Genomic DNA, 15167 nt, shown 5'->3' with positions numbered 1-15167 from the left:
GCAAATTAACGTCTATAACTGATCCGGCTTAATGTGTAAGCTGTAGTACAGATGCATGCGTGGGCATGGGTGACCGAAATTCAGCGGGGGCAGTTAATAATAATCGTACTCCATGGTCAGCAACCGCATCTACGAAGACGTTTTACCGTCAGATATCCAATCCGCCGGACGGACGTCGCTCGTCGGATACAGTACACTGTCACCATGCTTGCTTTACGAGGAAAAAAAGGGAAGAGGAGTTTAATGTTGTAATCGCGATGTAAACCTTCCCCATTTATTATGGCCCAGACGGAGATGATGTGGGATGGATTATCGGGTTCATCTACCCGTCGTTGATAGACGACGAACCGAGATTAATTCAATTGATTAATTAAGCGTGGATTAATTGCTCATTCCCATCCCTGCATCGTCCCTATCGCGTTGCGTTGCCTTGCAGTTCTTTGGATCGGATCGGGCCCCTGTTCGTTCGTTAGCTTCGCTCCAGCTTAACAATCAAGCCATATATATAGCGACTGGTATTAGCGAAGCAAAGCAAAGCAATGGTGGATCCACTGATCCAATCCGTCGCGATTGCTCATTATGTTAGTTAGGTAAACCATGCCTTGTTAAACCTTAATGAGGTCGCCTGACTTTTTCTTCCCCACACCCCCCGGCCCATGCCCCAACCCGCAGCAGTTCCGGCCGGTCCGGCGCACACCGTCCGGCCGCACGCACCGGCACAGCAGCATACGACCGGCCGGCCGCCCGACGGCGACGAGCCAACCGTCTGGCGCGGCTCCGTCCGCGGCGAAAGGGATCGGGTTCATACGAGCGAGCGAGCGGCTTGCTTGGCATCTCTGATCTGATCTCGTCTTGTCTCACCACCGCCTCACCTCTCCGATACCGAAGCTGCGGCGTCGCTGTCGGCGTTAACAGGGCCCGTGGACCGGTGGCCTCCGTACCGGGAGAGAGGTCACGTCACGGCGACCCGGCGGAAGAAGAGACGCCTCGCGCTAGCTCGGGTGCTGTGCCGATCCGATCCCGGATCCGACCGCGCGCATTAGAATAAAAAAAAAAGAGGGCGCGGCGCGGCGCGGCGAGCCCTGAGCCCTCTGGTGGCCGCACACGTCGCACCGGCCCCGCTTATTTAAGCCGGCCCCCGTCCTACTCGCTCACTTCACCGGAGACGTAGCGGACCAGCAGCCGGACGGCCGTATAAAACATACCAAGGCCGCCTCGCTCGCTCAGCATACGGAGGCAGCCGCCGGTAAGCCGCGCGCGCGTGCAGTCACCCATCCGTCCGTCCGTCCGTCCGTCGTCCGCCGTCCACCGCCAGCGCGCGCTCGCCACCGCACCCAGCTAGCAGCACAAGAAAAGTCTGGTGGCGTCGGCGGCGGCGGCGGCGGCCGGCTTGCCACAGTCCAATCCTTGGACCGGCCAAAAAGCAGTTGAAGGCGCGAGCGAGCAAGCTAGCGCGCCCCTACGCCTACGCGCGATCGAGCCGCGCATTGCTGTAAGTTTCTTTCTGGATTTTGTTGGTCCTGCCGCTCCTTGCATGCTTTTGCTTCCATACATGCATGCTTCAGTATATCTCATACTCGACCCTCGTACGTATCTTGCTCCAGTCGTCGACTGGATCTCGCGCACGGCACGTTCCTGCTAGCTTTAATTTGGTAGTTCTCGATCTGCCGGCCATTCGTTCTCTTGCTGGCTGCTGCTGCTGCTGCGTGGATTGCCTGCGTGTACCCGTTGTATCTCGAACGAGACGGCCGACGATAGGATAAACCGTTACCGTACCGGCCGGCAGTTGGATCAAGTAGTAGTAAAGTAGCCATATAGTTGGAGCCAGGCTATGCGCTGAAACGCACTACGTACACGGGCATGCGTTTATGTGCGAGAGTAGCCGAGAGTAATTGAAGCTGCATAAAGCCAGATCGCACTAGCGCAAACAGTAGAGTTTACTAGATAATTCAGTTATGTACAGGCACATGAGTGCGTTAACATAACATGTTGTACACTAGACAATTCAGTTATGTATACGTACCGCAGGAAGTTGACAAAGGCATCGATTTATTTTTTCACAAAAAAAAACATCCCGCGTGCGTTCCAGAAAGGCGGGCCTTGGTGTCAAAGCTAGTAGAAGCTAGGTTGGCAGACCGCAGACCAATCAACAGCAGCCACGCCACGGTAAAGCCCCCACACGTACGGAACTAGTCACAGGTGGGGTGCTCTGCGCTGACACCAACAGTATATATGAGTTTTTACATTTGATTGAGGCGACCACATCCGCGCGCGCATGAAAGATAGATATTTATTAGTATATATGATTGCTTCTCCCTGAAACAAATAAAACAAGTTGACAAAACAGCCCTTTTCCTTTTCCCGGTTGTATTGCTTCCTCTACCGGAGCTGCCCGCACACATCGCTCTCTCGTCCCTCTCTCATCGCCCATCGCAACGCGATGACGACGACGGCGATGAAAAGCCTGACACGATCTCATCTTATCTCAATTTTATCACCCCACTTCCCACCCAAAAAAAAAGGGAACAAGACGTCCGCGTGGTTTGTCAACTCGGCTCATCCCGGCCCGTGCTTCCTTTCTCCGTGGTGGTAGATGCACAACAGTACAACGCCCATTGCTCCTCCATCCACTTTGTCTTCCCCTCCTCCGGATGATTGCACGCGCTGGGGAGTTGGAGGCGACCGTGGGGCGGGTTCATCTTTGGGACCCAATTTTCTTTAAGAGCTTTTATAAGAAACTGAATTTATGAATAATCTAGTTGTTATGAGAATCTGAACACCATGATATTTACGTGTGTGGAGGAAGATGAATGATCAGTCTGCACACGGTTTAGGGTTTAAGGTTTAGAAAACGACAGACGACTTGACGGATTCTACGTCCACGTTGATTTTGCTGCGATTTTTTCGTAGAAACGATTTGTCTGTGATTCTCGTAGAAACGATTCTCACAGCCGAAGCAATCTCTTGTCGGGCGAATAGTCCCGGTCTCTGATTCTGACGCCGTTACGACACACTCGCGTGGGCCGGCCGGGAGTACATGCACATGGGAACACATCACATGATGGCTCTGGCGCTGGCGCGGGACGGATCGCATCACATCACATCTGATGGCGTTGGGGGGATTAAACCTCTCGACGTTGATCTCGCCTTGATTTTCCTAGGTACTGGATCTCTATCCATCCCATACAGCTCTGAATATCTGGGCCTCCCCCCACCCTCTCATCAGACATCACACACACAAAACAAAAAAGAACAGGTTTTTTGCCAAGGTGGATTAAAATCCGAGGTTCATGGCCTTTTTTTTTTCTTAGACACTGGCGCACTGCTGCTCTAACGGTCTAGCTAGCTTAGGAGAGCATATGAGACTCATCCGGCTAGCTTTGCAATTATCAGCTCAGAGCTGGAGAAAACTAGAAGGACAGCTGAACATATTGTAATCTCTAGAATAATAAGAAACTGCATGCAGAACTCTGTGGGTGCTCTAGTTAGGTTTACGGCCACACGGATCACAGGAATACATTACGTAACGTATGATATCTATCGTTCTCTCTGCATATATAAAAGGTAATCCTCCTACAGACGACGAGTAGTAGTAGTGCGCGCAGTCTGCAGATCGAGACATGCATGCGCAGTTGAGACGGGCGGCTGGCATTGGTTGCGACTTGCCCGGTGGTGCTTATAGCTATATCCCTTCCTTCATGGACGATCATGGGCACAGCACTACTACTACGTACGTACTAAAATGATTCGGTCACCGGTACCGGTACGGCCGCTGGAAAGTAGTAGAAAGAGAACCTTTTTTTTTCCCTCTGGCCTCCGTCGTCTTGATCTGCGGCTGTCCACAGGTCTCTTGACACATGGCCTAATTATGCCCAGCCGCCCCTCCTGCTGCCATTATTGAATACTGCCAAGGTTCTCACAATATCACCGGAGAGCATGCACGGGGCAGCTAGGCGCCATCTCAGGGACGAGCACTGCATAGACACTTTGGTCAACTAACAACTCAATGAGCAGGCGCCATCTAATGGGGCTACACAAACTGGTCTGATATGCCACTGGACATTGTCAACCAAATCTCTATCGGCCGCGCAATTACTCAGCATAAAATATCGGATACGAGTGATTGTCCGGCTTAGAATCTGATTTACCCCGATTCGTTTTAATATTGGATCACTAGCATATATTATTTTGATATTGTAGTCTTGAAAGTTCCAACTATATACAGGCCGCGCTTTTAAATGCACTAGAGCTGATATGATTAGCTGACTAAAAAAATTAATAGTAGAATTAATAACTAGCTAACAAATAGCTGACTATTATATATAACTGTGAGCTCACTTTGGATTTTGGATGAACTCGCTAATGAACTAATATATTCGATTAGTTGATGGAACAACTAATATAGTTAGCTAGACTATTAGCCAGAGATATTTTGATGTTTCCAGCTAAAAGCAGTTAATAGCTGAATCAATAGCCAGTCTTTTTGAATGTCACTATCATATCCACAGAACCAATACTGTAGCTACGAAGCTACATAATATATCCTACTTATATTACACTGACGAGAACGTGTCGAGCAGGAGTGGTGCTGGGGCCCAATAAAGAAAATGCCCAATACCCCCCTTTTCTTTTGCCATGAGACTGACGGCCGCCCCCTCTAGCTAGTTTTGTCGCTCAACGGAACCGCACGCGTTTTCTTTTTCTTGGATGCCAAGAAAGATCTATATAACTGTGCTGGGCACAGCAGTTAAGCGCAAGCCCAAGCCCCCACGCGCAAAATCCAAAAAAAAAAAAAACATCAGAGCCATCGAAATCACGGTTCCGTCTCTCTAACCGAAGAAGCTCCCTCACGAATCGAATCACATGAATCACCACGCGGGAGAGGAAAAAGTGCTAGGTGTACATAAACCTGGCCATTAGTTTCGCAACGTTAATGGTAACGGTAATGGTTCACACTCGATAACCAACGGTAACAAGATTGAATATACCAATATCAATTTCTAGTATGATATCCAATTACGGTTAGACTTAAATAAACAAGATTTAATCTTATCGGTTAAATATGTGAACCAAACAACACCTAAAACTTTTATACTCCAGTACTAGACAGTTGCAACCTGCATATATTTATTCGAAAAGAAAACATGATTCAGCAAACAGACAAATTCTCTGTGACATAAGAAAAAAACCGTCCAACTTTTTTACCATCCAGAAAACGGGAGCTCTACCAGTGTGCCGGGTGCGCCTGGTAAATTACGGGCGTCCATGCATGGAGCCCCACCCCCACCTCCATGTAGGACCCACGCCCAAGTGACCCCACCACATACCCGTGAATGAAAGGAAGACTGAAAAGCAGAGTTCCTGCCATGTTCCCCGTCCCCACACGCTCACGCGGCTCCCATGGTGCACACCCACGGCCACGGGCCATAGCGACACCCCCCGCGGCCCGCCTATTTAGCCGCCCCCACCCACATCGCGGCGGGGTCTCCATGCCTCCAGTGTCCAGTCCAGAGTCCAGGCTCCAGGACTACCACCACTCCGTCTCGTCTCGTCCTCACACCCCACTCCACCACCACCTCTGCCTTGCAAAGCTTTCCACCGATCCGCCGCCTCGTCCGCGCGCTCGCAGGCAGCAGTGTGGACTACCCGCCCCATACTCCATCCCCTACTCGAAGGTGAGCAAACCAAACCCGGCCCGGCCGCGCGTCTCATCACTCCCATCGTAATTCGTAACCTAGTAGCACGGAGACACCTGTTCTCGGCACCGGTGCACGCCGGATCTTCTATCGTCGGTAAGCACACCCAGATATTATCCACTGCAAAAAGACGGCTTGATCCGCACCCCGGAAACCCAGGGCTAGGCGAATAAAATCCTTGTTTGGGCATGTAGGGTTTTAGCGGCTGTAGCCTATAAGCCAGTAGCAGTGGGAACCTTTTGGCTTTATTTTGGATTTGCGAACTGCGCGTGAAAGCTCTGTATTGATGAGGGTTCTTTTCTCGCTTCAATTGTTGCAGGATACACCGTGAGTAGGCGTGATGGTGCTTGATACCCCGTTTTCGTGCAGCTTGTTGCTAATTCGTTTTAGTTTGAGGGATCAAGAACCACCTTGTTCTTTCTTTCTTTCTTTTTTGGACTATGATGAATCATTGCAAATCTCTTGAATACATTTTTCACTATAAAATACTGCCTTGCCTTTGAGCTCCTTGGTTCACGTGCAATGTTTCTTTGCCCTCCGATTTTGCAGGACCTCGAGTTATTAAGTTGGGCGAGGAGAGGTGGTTCATTCCAGCAGGGATCCTTCTCGTGAGCCCAGTCGATCTGACCGTCCTTGGTATCTGGGGGGGGTTGTTCTGTACTCTCTCTTTAATTTGTGAGTCGTGACAGGTTCTTGAAGTGCAATTGTTAAGAGTTTTAGTTGTAGAGGAAGAGAAGGGTTTGCTAATATGGCGTTGGCAGGGACCTCCAAAGTAGTGCTGGGATGTATCGCCTTTGGGATTTTCTGGGTGATGGCCGTCTTCCCCACCGTCCCGTTCATGCCTGTTGGGCGGACGGCTGGGTCCCTCCTTGGTGCTATGCTAATGGTCCTGTTCCGCGTCATCTCCCCGGAGGACGCGTACGCCGCGATTGACCTCCCGATCATCGGCCTGCTCTTCGGGACAATGGTCGTCAGCATCTTCCTTGAGAGGGCTGACATGTTTAAGTACCTCGGGAACCTGCTCTCGTGGAAGAGCAGAGGCAGCAAGGACCTGCTCTTCCGAGTCTGCATCGTGTCCGCGTTTGCCAGCGCGCTTTTCACCAATGACACATGCTGTGTTGTCCTCACCGAGTTCATCCTCAAGGTTGCTAGGCAAAACAACCTGCCACCACAGCCTTTCCTTCTGGCCCTTGCCACTAGTTCGAACATCGGCTCTGCTGCCACGCCGATCGGCAACCCTCAGAACCTTGTCATAGCTGTCGAGAGTGGGATCTCATTTGGCCAGTTCTTGCTGGGAGTTTTCCCAGCTATGATCGTTGGGGTTCTCACAAACGCTGCTATCCTCCTTTTGTACTTCTGGAAATACTTGTCGGTGGAGAAGGATCAGGAGGGTGGGCAGCCCACAGGACCAGAGGTGGTTGCCGACGATGAGGTTACTTCCCATCGGTTCACACCGGCTAGAATGTCACATGTTTCTTCTCTGAATCCAGATGACATGGATTGCGTAAGCGAACCGATCATCAGGAGCAACAGTGTCAGTACTACTGGGAATGAGAACCTGAGAAGCAGAAGCATCAATTCTGAGGCTGACATTCAGCTTGCGATCAAGTCTCTGCGGGCATCAAGCATGTCGCATGAGATGGTAGAGGTCTCGACGGTTCCTGATCGGAGAGATGAAGGTGCATCCTCAAGGAAGTTCACAAGGACTGCTAGCCAGCAAAGGAGCGTGATAATAGAGGATTTAGCACCCTCCCCAGAGATTAATGGGGAAAAGGAGAAAGAAACTGAAGTTGCAGAGAAGAGATGGAAAGTACTTGTGTGGAAGACTGCTGTTTATCTTATCACTCTCGGTATGCTCATTGCACTTCTAATGGGACTGAACATGTCCTGGACTGCAATCACTGCAGCTCTTGTTCTTCTGGCACTCGATTTTACGGACGCACAAGCTTGTCTTGAGAAGGTATGCTCCTCAAATTTTAATTAACACTCAATAACGGGTGGATATTTTACTTAGTGCGGACGACGATCATCATCCTGTTGTACTTTGATGACTTGCAGGTGTCATATTCACTGCTGATCTTTTTCTGCGGGATGTTTATCACTGTTGATGGCTTCAACAAAACGGGCATACCGAACACACTATGGGAGTTAGTGGAACCATATTCACGAATCGATAGTGCGAAAGGTGTTGCACTTCTTGCCGTGGTGATTCTTATCCTTTCAAACGTGGCCTCTAATGTTCCTACAGGTAATTTTTCTTACGCATATGACCATGTATAACCATTTAATACTTTATATACATATATGCTCTTCTGTTTGCAAAATTCATAACACATGGTATTTCGAGAGGTTGTGTGCTCAATGCCGCCATCTGGCCTCTGTTCTTTATTCATGACAAGCATGATTAAATGAAGGAAATGGAAGCATTACATTATCTTGTGTACATAGGATGAAAACTGGGATAGCTTCAAGAGAAGGTGTTAAATTTCCTATAAAGAATTAAACTGAATTGCTACAATGATTCTTGTTTGCAGCCACAATAGGTCTGGTTTGCCACTGACTTTAAGAACTGAAATATATATTGAACTCTACAGCAGAGTAGTTTCTGTACAGTAAAATATGCAATCCTGAGAATATTTCTGCAGAAAATAATCTTGAAACACTATGATCTTTTCACAGAAATAGGTTGTAGAGATATTTGTTTTGTCCTAACCAGCGAGCCATATAGTACACTGAACCCGAACAAGCTAATTTTCGTTTGATCCATGTTTCAGAAGTTTGGGAGAGTAATTAATTATTGGTTCATTCTGTCCATCCTACGTCTGATTTTTTTTCTCACTGTTTTTTATTCAGTCCTATTGCTCGGTACAAGAGTGGCTGCATCAGCGGCTTCGATTTCTCATGGTTCAGAGAGGAAAGCCTGGCTCATCCTTGCATGGGTCAGCACCGTGGCTGGGAACCTCACCCTCCTAGGCTCTGCGGCGAATCTGATTGTCTGCGAGCAGGCCAGGCGGGCCCAGTTCTTCGGCTACAACCTCACCTTCTGGAGCCACCTCCGATTCGGGGTCCCGTCGACCATCATCGTCACGGCGATTGGTTTGCTCATCGTCATCAGTTACTGAAACAGCTGAAGGCAGAAGAGCGTAGTGTAAGAGAAGCAGAATGGATAAAAATCCTTCCAATAAGAAGTACATGTAAATTAGGCTTGCCCTATAACTCAAGTGTGTATCGGTACGTTATGTCTCCGTCTGTGCTCTTGCTCGTGAGCAAGCAGCACATGGCTGACCGTGTAGCTTGCATTTCCATTGCATAATAGGCTTATGAAGAATGCTTTGGTAATATGATTTTACAGTCTGACAAGGATTGTGAAGCAGAGGCAGTGTACCATCAAGATAATACTTCTGGAAGCATATAAAAAAATTTCGTATATTTGGATTTCAAATCCAGTCTGCTTCAGACTGGAAATTCATATTATCTTCTGGAATCGTGCTTTATTGTCAGAAACATGGGCTAAAATTGGAAAGTCCGTCATTTATTGGGCTTGCAATGGGACAACCTTTTGGGTCTGTTATATATCACTATAACCAGTGACAACTTTGGTTCGCAAACTCAAACCAGTTTCTAATCTTTATTTTATGATTTTTATATAAAGTTCTTAATAGGTCCTCTTGCTATTTTCAATCTAAATTCTAAATACTAAAAAAAGTTTCTGTGAACAGTAATCTGTGCTTTACAGTAAGTACTTTTTTATATATCTAATTTTTTTGTTAGGAAAGTAGAGTACCTTTATACAAATAATAAAGGGTGGAATCTATATATATACTCCCTCCGTTCCGGAATAGAATTCGTTTTAGAATTTGGTTCTTATGTCTATATTCAAATGAATGATGATGAATCTAGACACATATATAAAACACATACATCTAGTATTGTATGAATCCACTAATTTCCTAAAACAAATTTTAATTTGGAACAGACAGAGTATATAAAAGATTGGTTGAAGGGATAGCTTAGTACTTGTCCACAAATATCCTCTAGTTCTTCTCCCTTTTATCTAGGTGGCATTATCCCATTGGTTGGAAGCTTTGATATCCTGATTATTGTTCTCTAGCATTCGATTAAGATGAAAGAATTTATGTACAAGAAAGTGTTTGTTTCTAGCACTTTGTTTTGGCTATTAACTCAATTTTGTAAAGAAAGTGTTTTTTGGACATAGTTATAGGCATATTGTAAATCCTTGTGAAAAGAAGTGAAAAGGTATGGTTCTACCACTTAGTCAATTATTTTGGTTGCTAACTATGTTTGTCTAAGTGTTAGGGAACTTCTCAAGAAGAGCCAAAACAGATCGAAAGAGTTTGAATCAAAAGAGCCAAGTTGGGCTCTAGTCTGGGCACACTGAACCGTCCGGTACCACCCACCGGATAGTCGGGTGGAGTGTACGTCCAACTGCCGGGACTCGGGCTCCTCGGCTAAAATTTGTCGGACCGTCTAGGCCTGATCACCGGATAGTCCGGTGCGACCTGTCTAATGGCTAATTGGGTCACATCATCTACGCTAACGGTCGACTGGAGCACCGGATAGTTCGGTGCCCCCCAAAGAGGAAAGCAGTCAATCAGTGATCTGGTGACCGTTGCACTGTGCATTGACCGGTGTGCCACCAGGCAGTCCGATGCACACGCAGACAGGGAATGTGTGAAGCTTCCAAATGAACCTCGAACGACTCCTAGATCCCTTGGTGAAAGTGCATTCATCCCTTTTATGAGTTTTGGTGATTTGGATAACAACACATTTAAAGGTCTAATGAGTTTGCTAAGTGTTGAACAGGAAATTCAGTATGATGAACATACTTGAATAGTGTATAATGATCAGTGAACGAAGGTTCAACACGAGGTTAAATAACCAATGAGACAATGCAAATGGATATTATATGATCTCTATATTGGTTTGAATATATGGACAAGACCCGAGAAATCACTACATACATATGATCAAAATAGAGGATGAAATGATTAAGAGGATAGGTCAAGCCAAAGTGAATAAGATATGAGGAATCGTGAATTGGCTTGACCATATTACTATAAGTCCATATATGCTTCTATGAGAATCAAACTAGAGCTTGATTGATCTTAACGGTTATATCTAGAAGACATTCAAGCAAGGTTCACAATATTGAAGAAATGATTCTCTCAATGGATGATCAATATGATGTGACTCAAGAATGGCTTGATAGGGTGAAGATAGCAAGGAAAGGGCTTCGAGGAACTAAGCGAAGGTGAAGGCCAAGCGACGGCTTGTGGACCGAGGTACCATGGCTAAGGTTTAGAAGAGAGTACTTGCACTGAGTCGATGAACTAATCAGCTATGAAGAGTTACAACATGTTGATGCATCAGTAAGGTGACTTGAAGCCATGATTTGAACTCATATAAGGTGATATGGTACAAGTCACAAGGTTTGATTTGAGTTTGCTTCAAAAGGTGAGACAAAGATGTTTGTGATCTTTATGAAGCAATGCCATGGAGAAATCACACATGAGACACCAATGACTCAAGGAGTTTACTTAATTATATTTTATTTAACTTGAGTATAGGAGTCGTCGTACTATCAAGGGGGATCCAAAAAGAAGGTTGGTGTTTGCCAAAGCTCATGCCTCTATATTCAAAAGCTATTTTTTGAAAAGCAAAAATCTCTTTAAAATTCTTTGGTTGACCATGGTTAGGTTTGAGAAACCTAGAGTGTTTCTGTTGAAAAGCAGCTGAACTTCTTCAACTACAGCTGAGCTTTTCAGCTGAGCTGAACTTCAGCTGAGTTGAGCTTCTTCAGCTACAACTGAGCTGAACTTCAGCTCAGTTGAGTTTCTTCAGCTGCAGCTGAGCTTTTCAGCTGAGCTAGACTTCAGCTGAGTTGAGCTTTCTCAACCTCAGCTGAACTCAACTTCAGCTGTGAACCTCTTTGACCATACACCAGCTGAACTTGCCTCCGGACAGTTGAGCTGAGGTTTTCTCTCCTAAACTCACTGGTCAAGACCGGTTGAACTAGTCCTGAGGGGCAGTTCAGCTGGTCTCTGACCCCTCTGACCTCTGATCTGCAGTCTGCCAGTCAGACTGGCAAACAGGTCGCCAGGAGCTGTCAGGGGCGGTTCAACCGCCCCCTAGGCGGTTCAACCGGTGTTGGTCAACTTTGACCAGTCTGCGGTCAGTCTGCGCGTCAGTCTGCCAGTCAGACTGGCAGACAGGCTGCCAGGCCTGCCAGGGGCGGTTCAACCGCCCTAGGGGGTGGTTCAACCGGTCTCAGGCAGAAAAATCTGCCCAACGGCTAGTTTTGAGCTCCACCTATATATACTCACTCCTACCTCTCTCCCCACACACGAGAGCACGACCCAAACTTCATTTCTAACTTGAAGAACACCTCCCACTCTCTCACACACATCTCTTGCCTCTCTCATTTCAAATCTTTGGAGAGAAATCTTTGAGTGAGTTTGAGAGCTGCGGTTTTTGTGCTTCATCTCCAAATCTCTCTTGCTCTTCTTCATTCGAGCTTTGGTACTACATCGAGTTCTTTGTGGATTCATTACTCTTGGAGCTTCTAGCTCCTAGACGACTAGGTGTCTCTTGTGAGTCTCCAAATCTTGTGGAAGACCACAAGAAAGTTTGTATTACCCGCTCGTTTGAGCAAAGCTTAGTGTGTGAGCTTGACCTTTGTGGTCGGCAAAGGGAGGATTAGGGTTGAAAGAGACCCGACTCTTTGTGGGCGCCTCAACGAGGAAGTAGGGCACCTTGGTGGTGTGACCGAACCTCGGGATAAATCTTGTGTCTCTTGTGTTCTTGCTCATTGTGTTTGTTTGTGTTCTTCGTTCTCTCACCATTCCGTGAAAGATTTGTTTATATCTTTTTGGTGTGTGGATTTTGAGAAGTGCCCTTCTCAGATCTACTACTTTGAACCTTGTGGATCATTTAGAACATCTCATTTCCAAAGTTAACTAGGTGAATTTCGAGATCAATTCAGTTTTATATCTCATTCTTTAGTTGAGTTCGTTCAAACCAGTTGCACCGGTTTTGACACCGGACGGTTTTACCTAGTTCGTTTCTAGTTTTTGTTGAAAAAGTTTTAACTTGCCTATTCACCCCCCTCTAGGCAACTTTCAATTGGTATCAGAGCCTAATCCTCGTTCTAACGCTTAACCGCGTGAGGAAAAGATCATGTCGGGGGGGACTAAGAAACGAAAGTGCTTCTAAGCTTGAAAAAGTTGAGATTGCCTCAACTTCATCTTTTGGTGCAGATGTTGATCCTAGGGCAATAGATCTTGCCATGAGAATCACCGAAAGGATGTTCCTCAAAATGAAGGAAGATGAGGCAAAGAACAAAATTGAAGAAGAAAATGATCGATGGAGACCAAACGATGAATCCACCTCTTCACAAGGTTCGTCTTTCAAATCCACTTCTCATATGTGCTTTATTGCTAATGGGAGTGACAGTGAAAGTGAAAGAGAGGATGAGGAGGAGCAAGAAAGTGATAATGAAGATGAGGATGATCTTCAACAATTCTTCGCTCAGCTAAGCAAGAAACATCGGATGAGCTTGCTCAAACTCATGAAAAGAGCGGAAGAACAAAAAGAAATGCTTCATAAGCAAGAATACTTCCTCATCAGAAAAATCGAAGACTTAGAGAAGTTGACCAAAGAGCATGAGAAGCTAAAGTGCTCTCATGATGATTTGGTCCAAAGGTATGAAGATATTTCAATTGAGCAAATTAAAGTTGTTAATCATTCATCATATATTGCTCAATTAGAAAATAAAAATGCTATGTTCAAGAACACGATAGAAAGGCTAAATATTGAAAATCTAGCTTTGCAAGAAAAACATGATATGCTTGTGTGCTCTCATAATAAATTTATGGATTCACATATCATGTTAGAAATGGCTCATGAGGTTGTGTTAACTAATTTTAAATCATACCAACCTCACATATGCACATGTACTCAAGTAGAAACTATATTATCATGTGCTAACAAATGTTGCTCTCAAGAAAGCCAATCTTTCATTGAGCTAGAAATTTCAGGAATTAGTGATATTTCTATCACACAAGAAAATAAAGAGCTCAAGGAAGAAGTTGGAAGGCTAAGAAGGAGCTTAACTATTTTGAAGGGAAAGTGTCATGCTCAACCTTCTCAAGATAACCGTGATAATATGGTGAAAAAGCTTGAGAAGGGGACAACCGTAGCATGCACAAAACCCCTTCAAAAGAATATCAAGCTTTCCAAGAAGGACATGAGCAAACATCAAGAAAAGAAAGCCAAAGCTCATGACAAGTGCCTCAACCACGCCTCCACATGCTCCACACAAGGTAACAAACAAGTCACTCTTCCAAATAAGAGAAGATGCGCTAGAAAGTGTTATCAATGTCATGAGAAGGGACATGAGATTGAGTCATGTCCCTACACAAAGGATAGTGGCTTAACTTTAGAAAGAAAGAGGCTCACTAACCATGTAGCAAACAAGAAGCAAGGCAAAAAGGAGTCTTGCAAAATTAAAAATCAGATTTGCTACACTTGCCGAAGAAAGGGACACCTATGCAAGGATTGTCCCATGAGTGAGTATCCTAAGCCTACCATGTCAATTCATTCATATTCGCTTAGGAGACCCAAAAATGACATTTGTGCTAGAAAGGTAATTAGTTCACCTAAAACTAGCACAAAGGCCATTTGGTTGCCTAAGTACTTGTTAGCTAACCTTGGTGGACCCATCCAAAGATGGGTACCAAAATGTACTTGATAAGCTTTGCAGGTACCCACAGATGATATGAAGCTTTGGGGTGCTTGAGCGGTTCAACTCAATTCTTATCTCAAGCTATCAATCTTACATTGTCTATCCTTTAAGATTGACCCAAAGATGAATTGAGTTGTTATATCACTAACTTCATATTCATCTCTAGCAAGAACTTATGTTGTAGGGAATAAGGATTAACCTTTGTGGGAATCAAGCAAAAGGCCTACAACCAAGTGATATCCAAAGGATGGTAACAATTAATTCTTAAGTGCACATTGCTTTTAATTGATATATTCCTTTGTTTCTTTTGTAGCCACATAGGAAAAATGAAGCACTTGAGAATGAACTTAAAAGATTTTACCTTGCTTTGGAAAGGATCTAATTATATGGTAGATTGCAAGTTCATATTTTTATATTGTGACAATCTACATGCTTTAAATTGATTGTATGTATCTTGTGGCATATTTCAAGTTAATCATCATATTATTGCCATGACCTAGACATAAAGAGTATTATCCCATGTTCTTAAATGAATAGAGTGCTAAGTAAGAAATTCAAATTCTTATAGCACTTACCAAATGGGGAATTCTCTATATGACTAGAGTTGTGAGACTAATGTTTCTATCTAAGTGTTTATGTAGTCTCACAACATGAGAATGTGTTTCCCAAATGGAGTGTGCCATTCAACATTCAAAGAAGATCGAACC

At 45.4% G+C, this 15167-nt stretch overlaps 1 protein-coding gene across 15 annotated transcripts; it reads left to right on the top strand.

Moving 5' to 3' along the window:
* The first annotated feature begins 1158 nt into the window (after positions 1-1158).
* LOC100285151 (uncharacterized) lies at positions 1159-9280 on the top strand. 15 transcript variants are annotated; one of them, NM_001413298.1, is made up of 6 exons: positions 5571-5675; positions 6016-6023; positions 6246-6371; positions 6458-7656; positions 7755-7944; positions 8550-9280. In NM_001413298.1, the coding sequence occupies exons 4-6, from the start codon at positions 6508-6510 to the stop codon at positions 8816-8818; spliced, it is 1608 nt and encodes a 535-aa protein (NP_001400227.1). In that variant the 5' UTR covers positions 5571-5675; positions 6016-6023; positions 6246-6371; positions 6458-6507; the 3' UTR covers positions 8819-9280. The 15 variants fall into 15 exon arrangements, with proteins under 15 accessions (XP_035823896.1, XP_020408715.1, XP_020408700.1 ...); XM_035968003.1 differs by lacking the exons at positions 5571-5675; positions 6016-6023 and adding an exon at positions 1159-1492 and having other exon boundaries at positions 8550-9165; XM_020553126.2 differs by lacking the exon at positions 5571-5675 and adding an exon at positions 1159-1492 and having other exon boundaries at positions 6016-6371; positions 8550-9165.
* Positions 9281-15167: the final 5887 nt, after the last annotated feature.

This window comes from Zea mays, chromosome 1 (assembly GCF_902167145.1).
Source record: "Zea mays cultivar B73 chromosome 1, Zm-B73-REFERENCE-NAM-5.0, whole genome shotgun sequence".
In the NCBI taxonomy this organism is placed as follows: domain Eukaryota; kingdom Viridiplantae; phylum Streptophyta; class Magnoliopsida; order Poales; family Poaceae; genus Zea; species Zea mays.
Note: the sequence above shows the minus strand (reverse complement) of the source record. Positions and strands in the feature narration are given on the sequence as shown.

Coding starts and splice junctions, on each gene's coding strand:
- LOC100285151 (NM_001158045.2), top strand. CDS start 6,445: ATGGCGTTGGCAGGGACCTCCAAAGTAGTGCTGGGATGTATCGCCTTT. Junction 7,657..7,754: donor CACAAGCTTGTCTTGAGAAG/GTATGCTCCTCA, acceptor GATGACTTGCAG/GTGTCATATTCACTGCTGAT. Junction 7,945..8,549: donor GGCCTCTAATGTTCCTACAG/GTAATTTTTCTT, acceptor TTTTTTATTCAG/TCCTATTGCTCGGTACAAGA.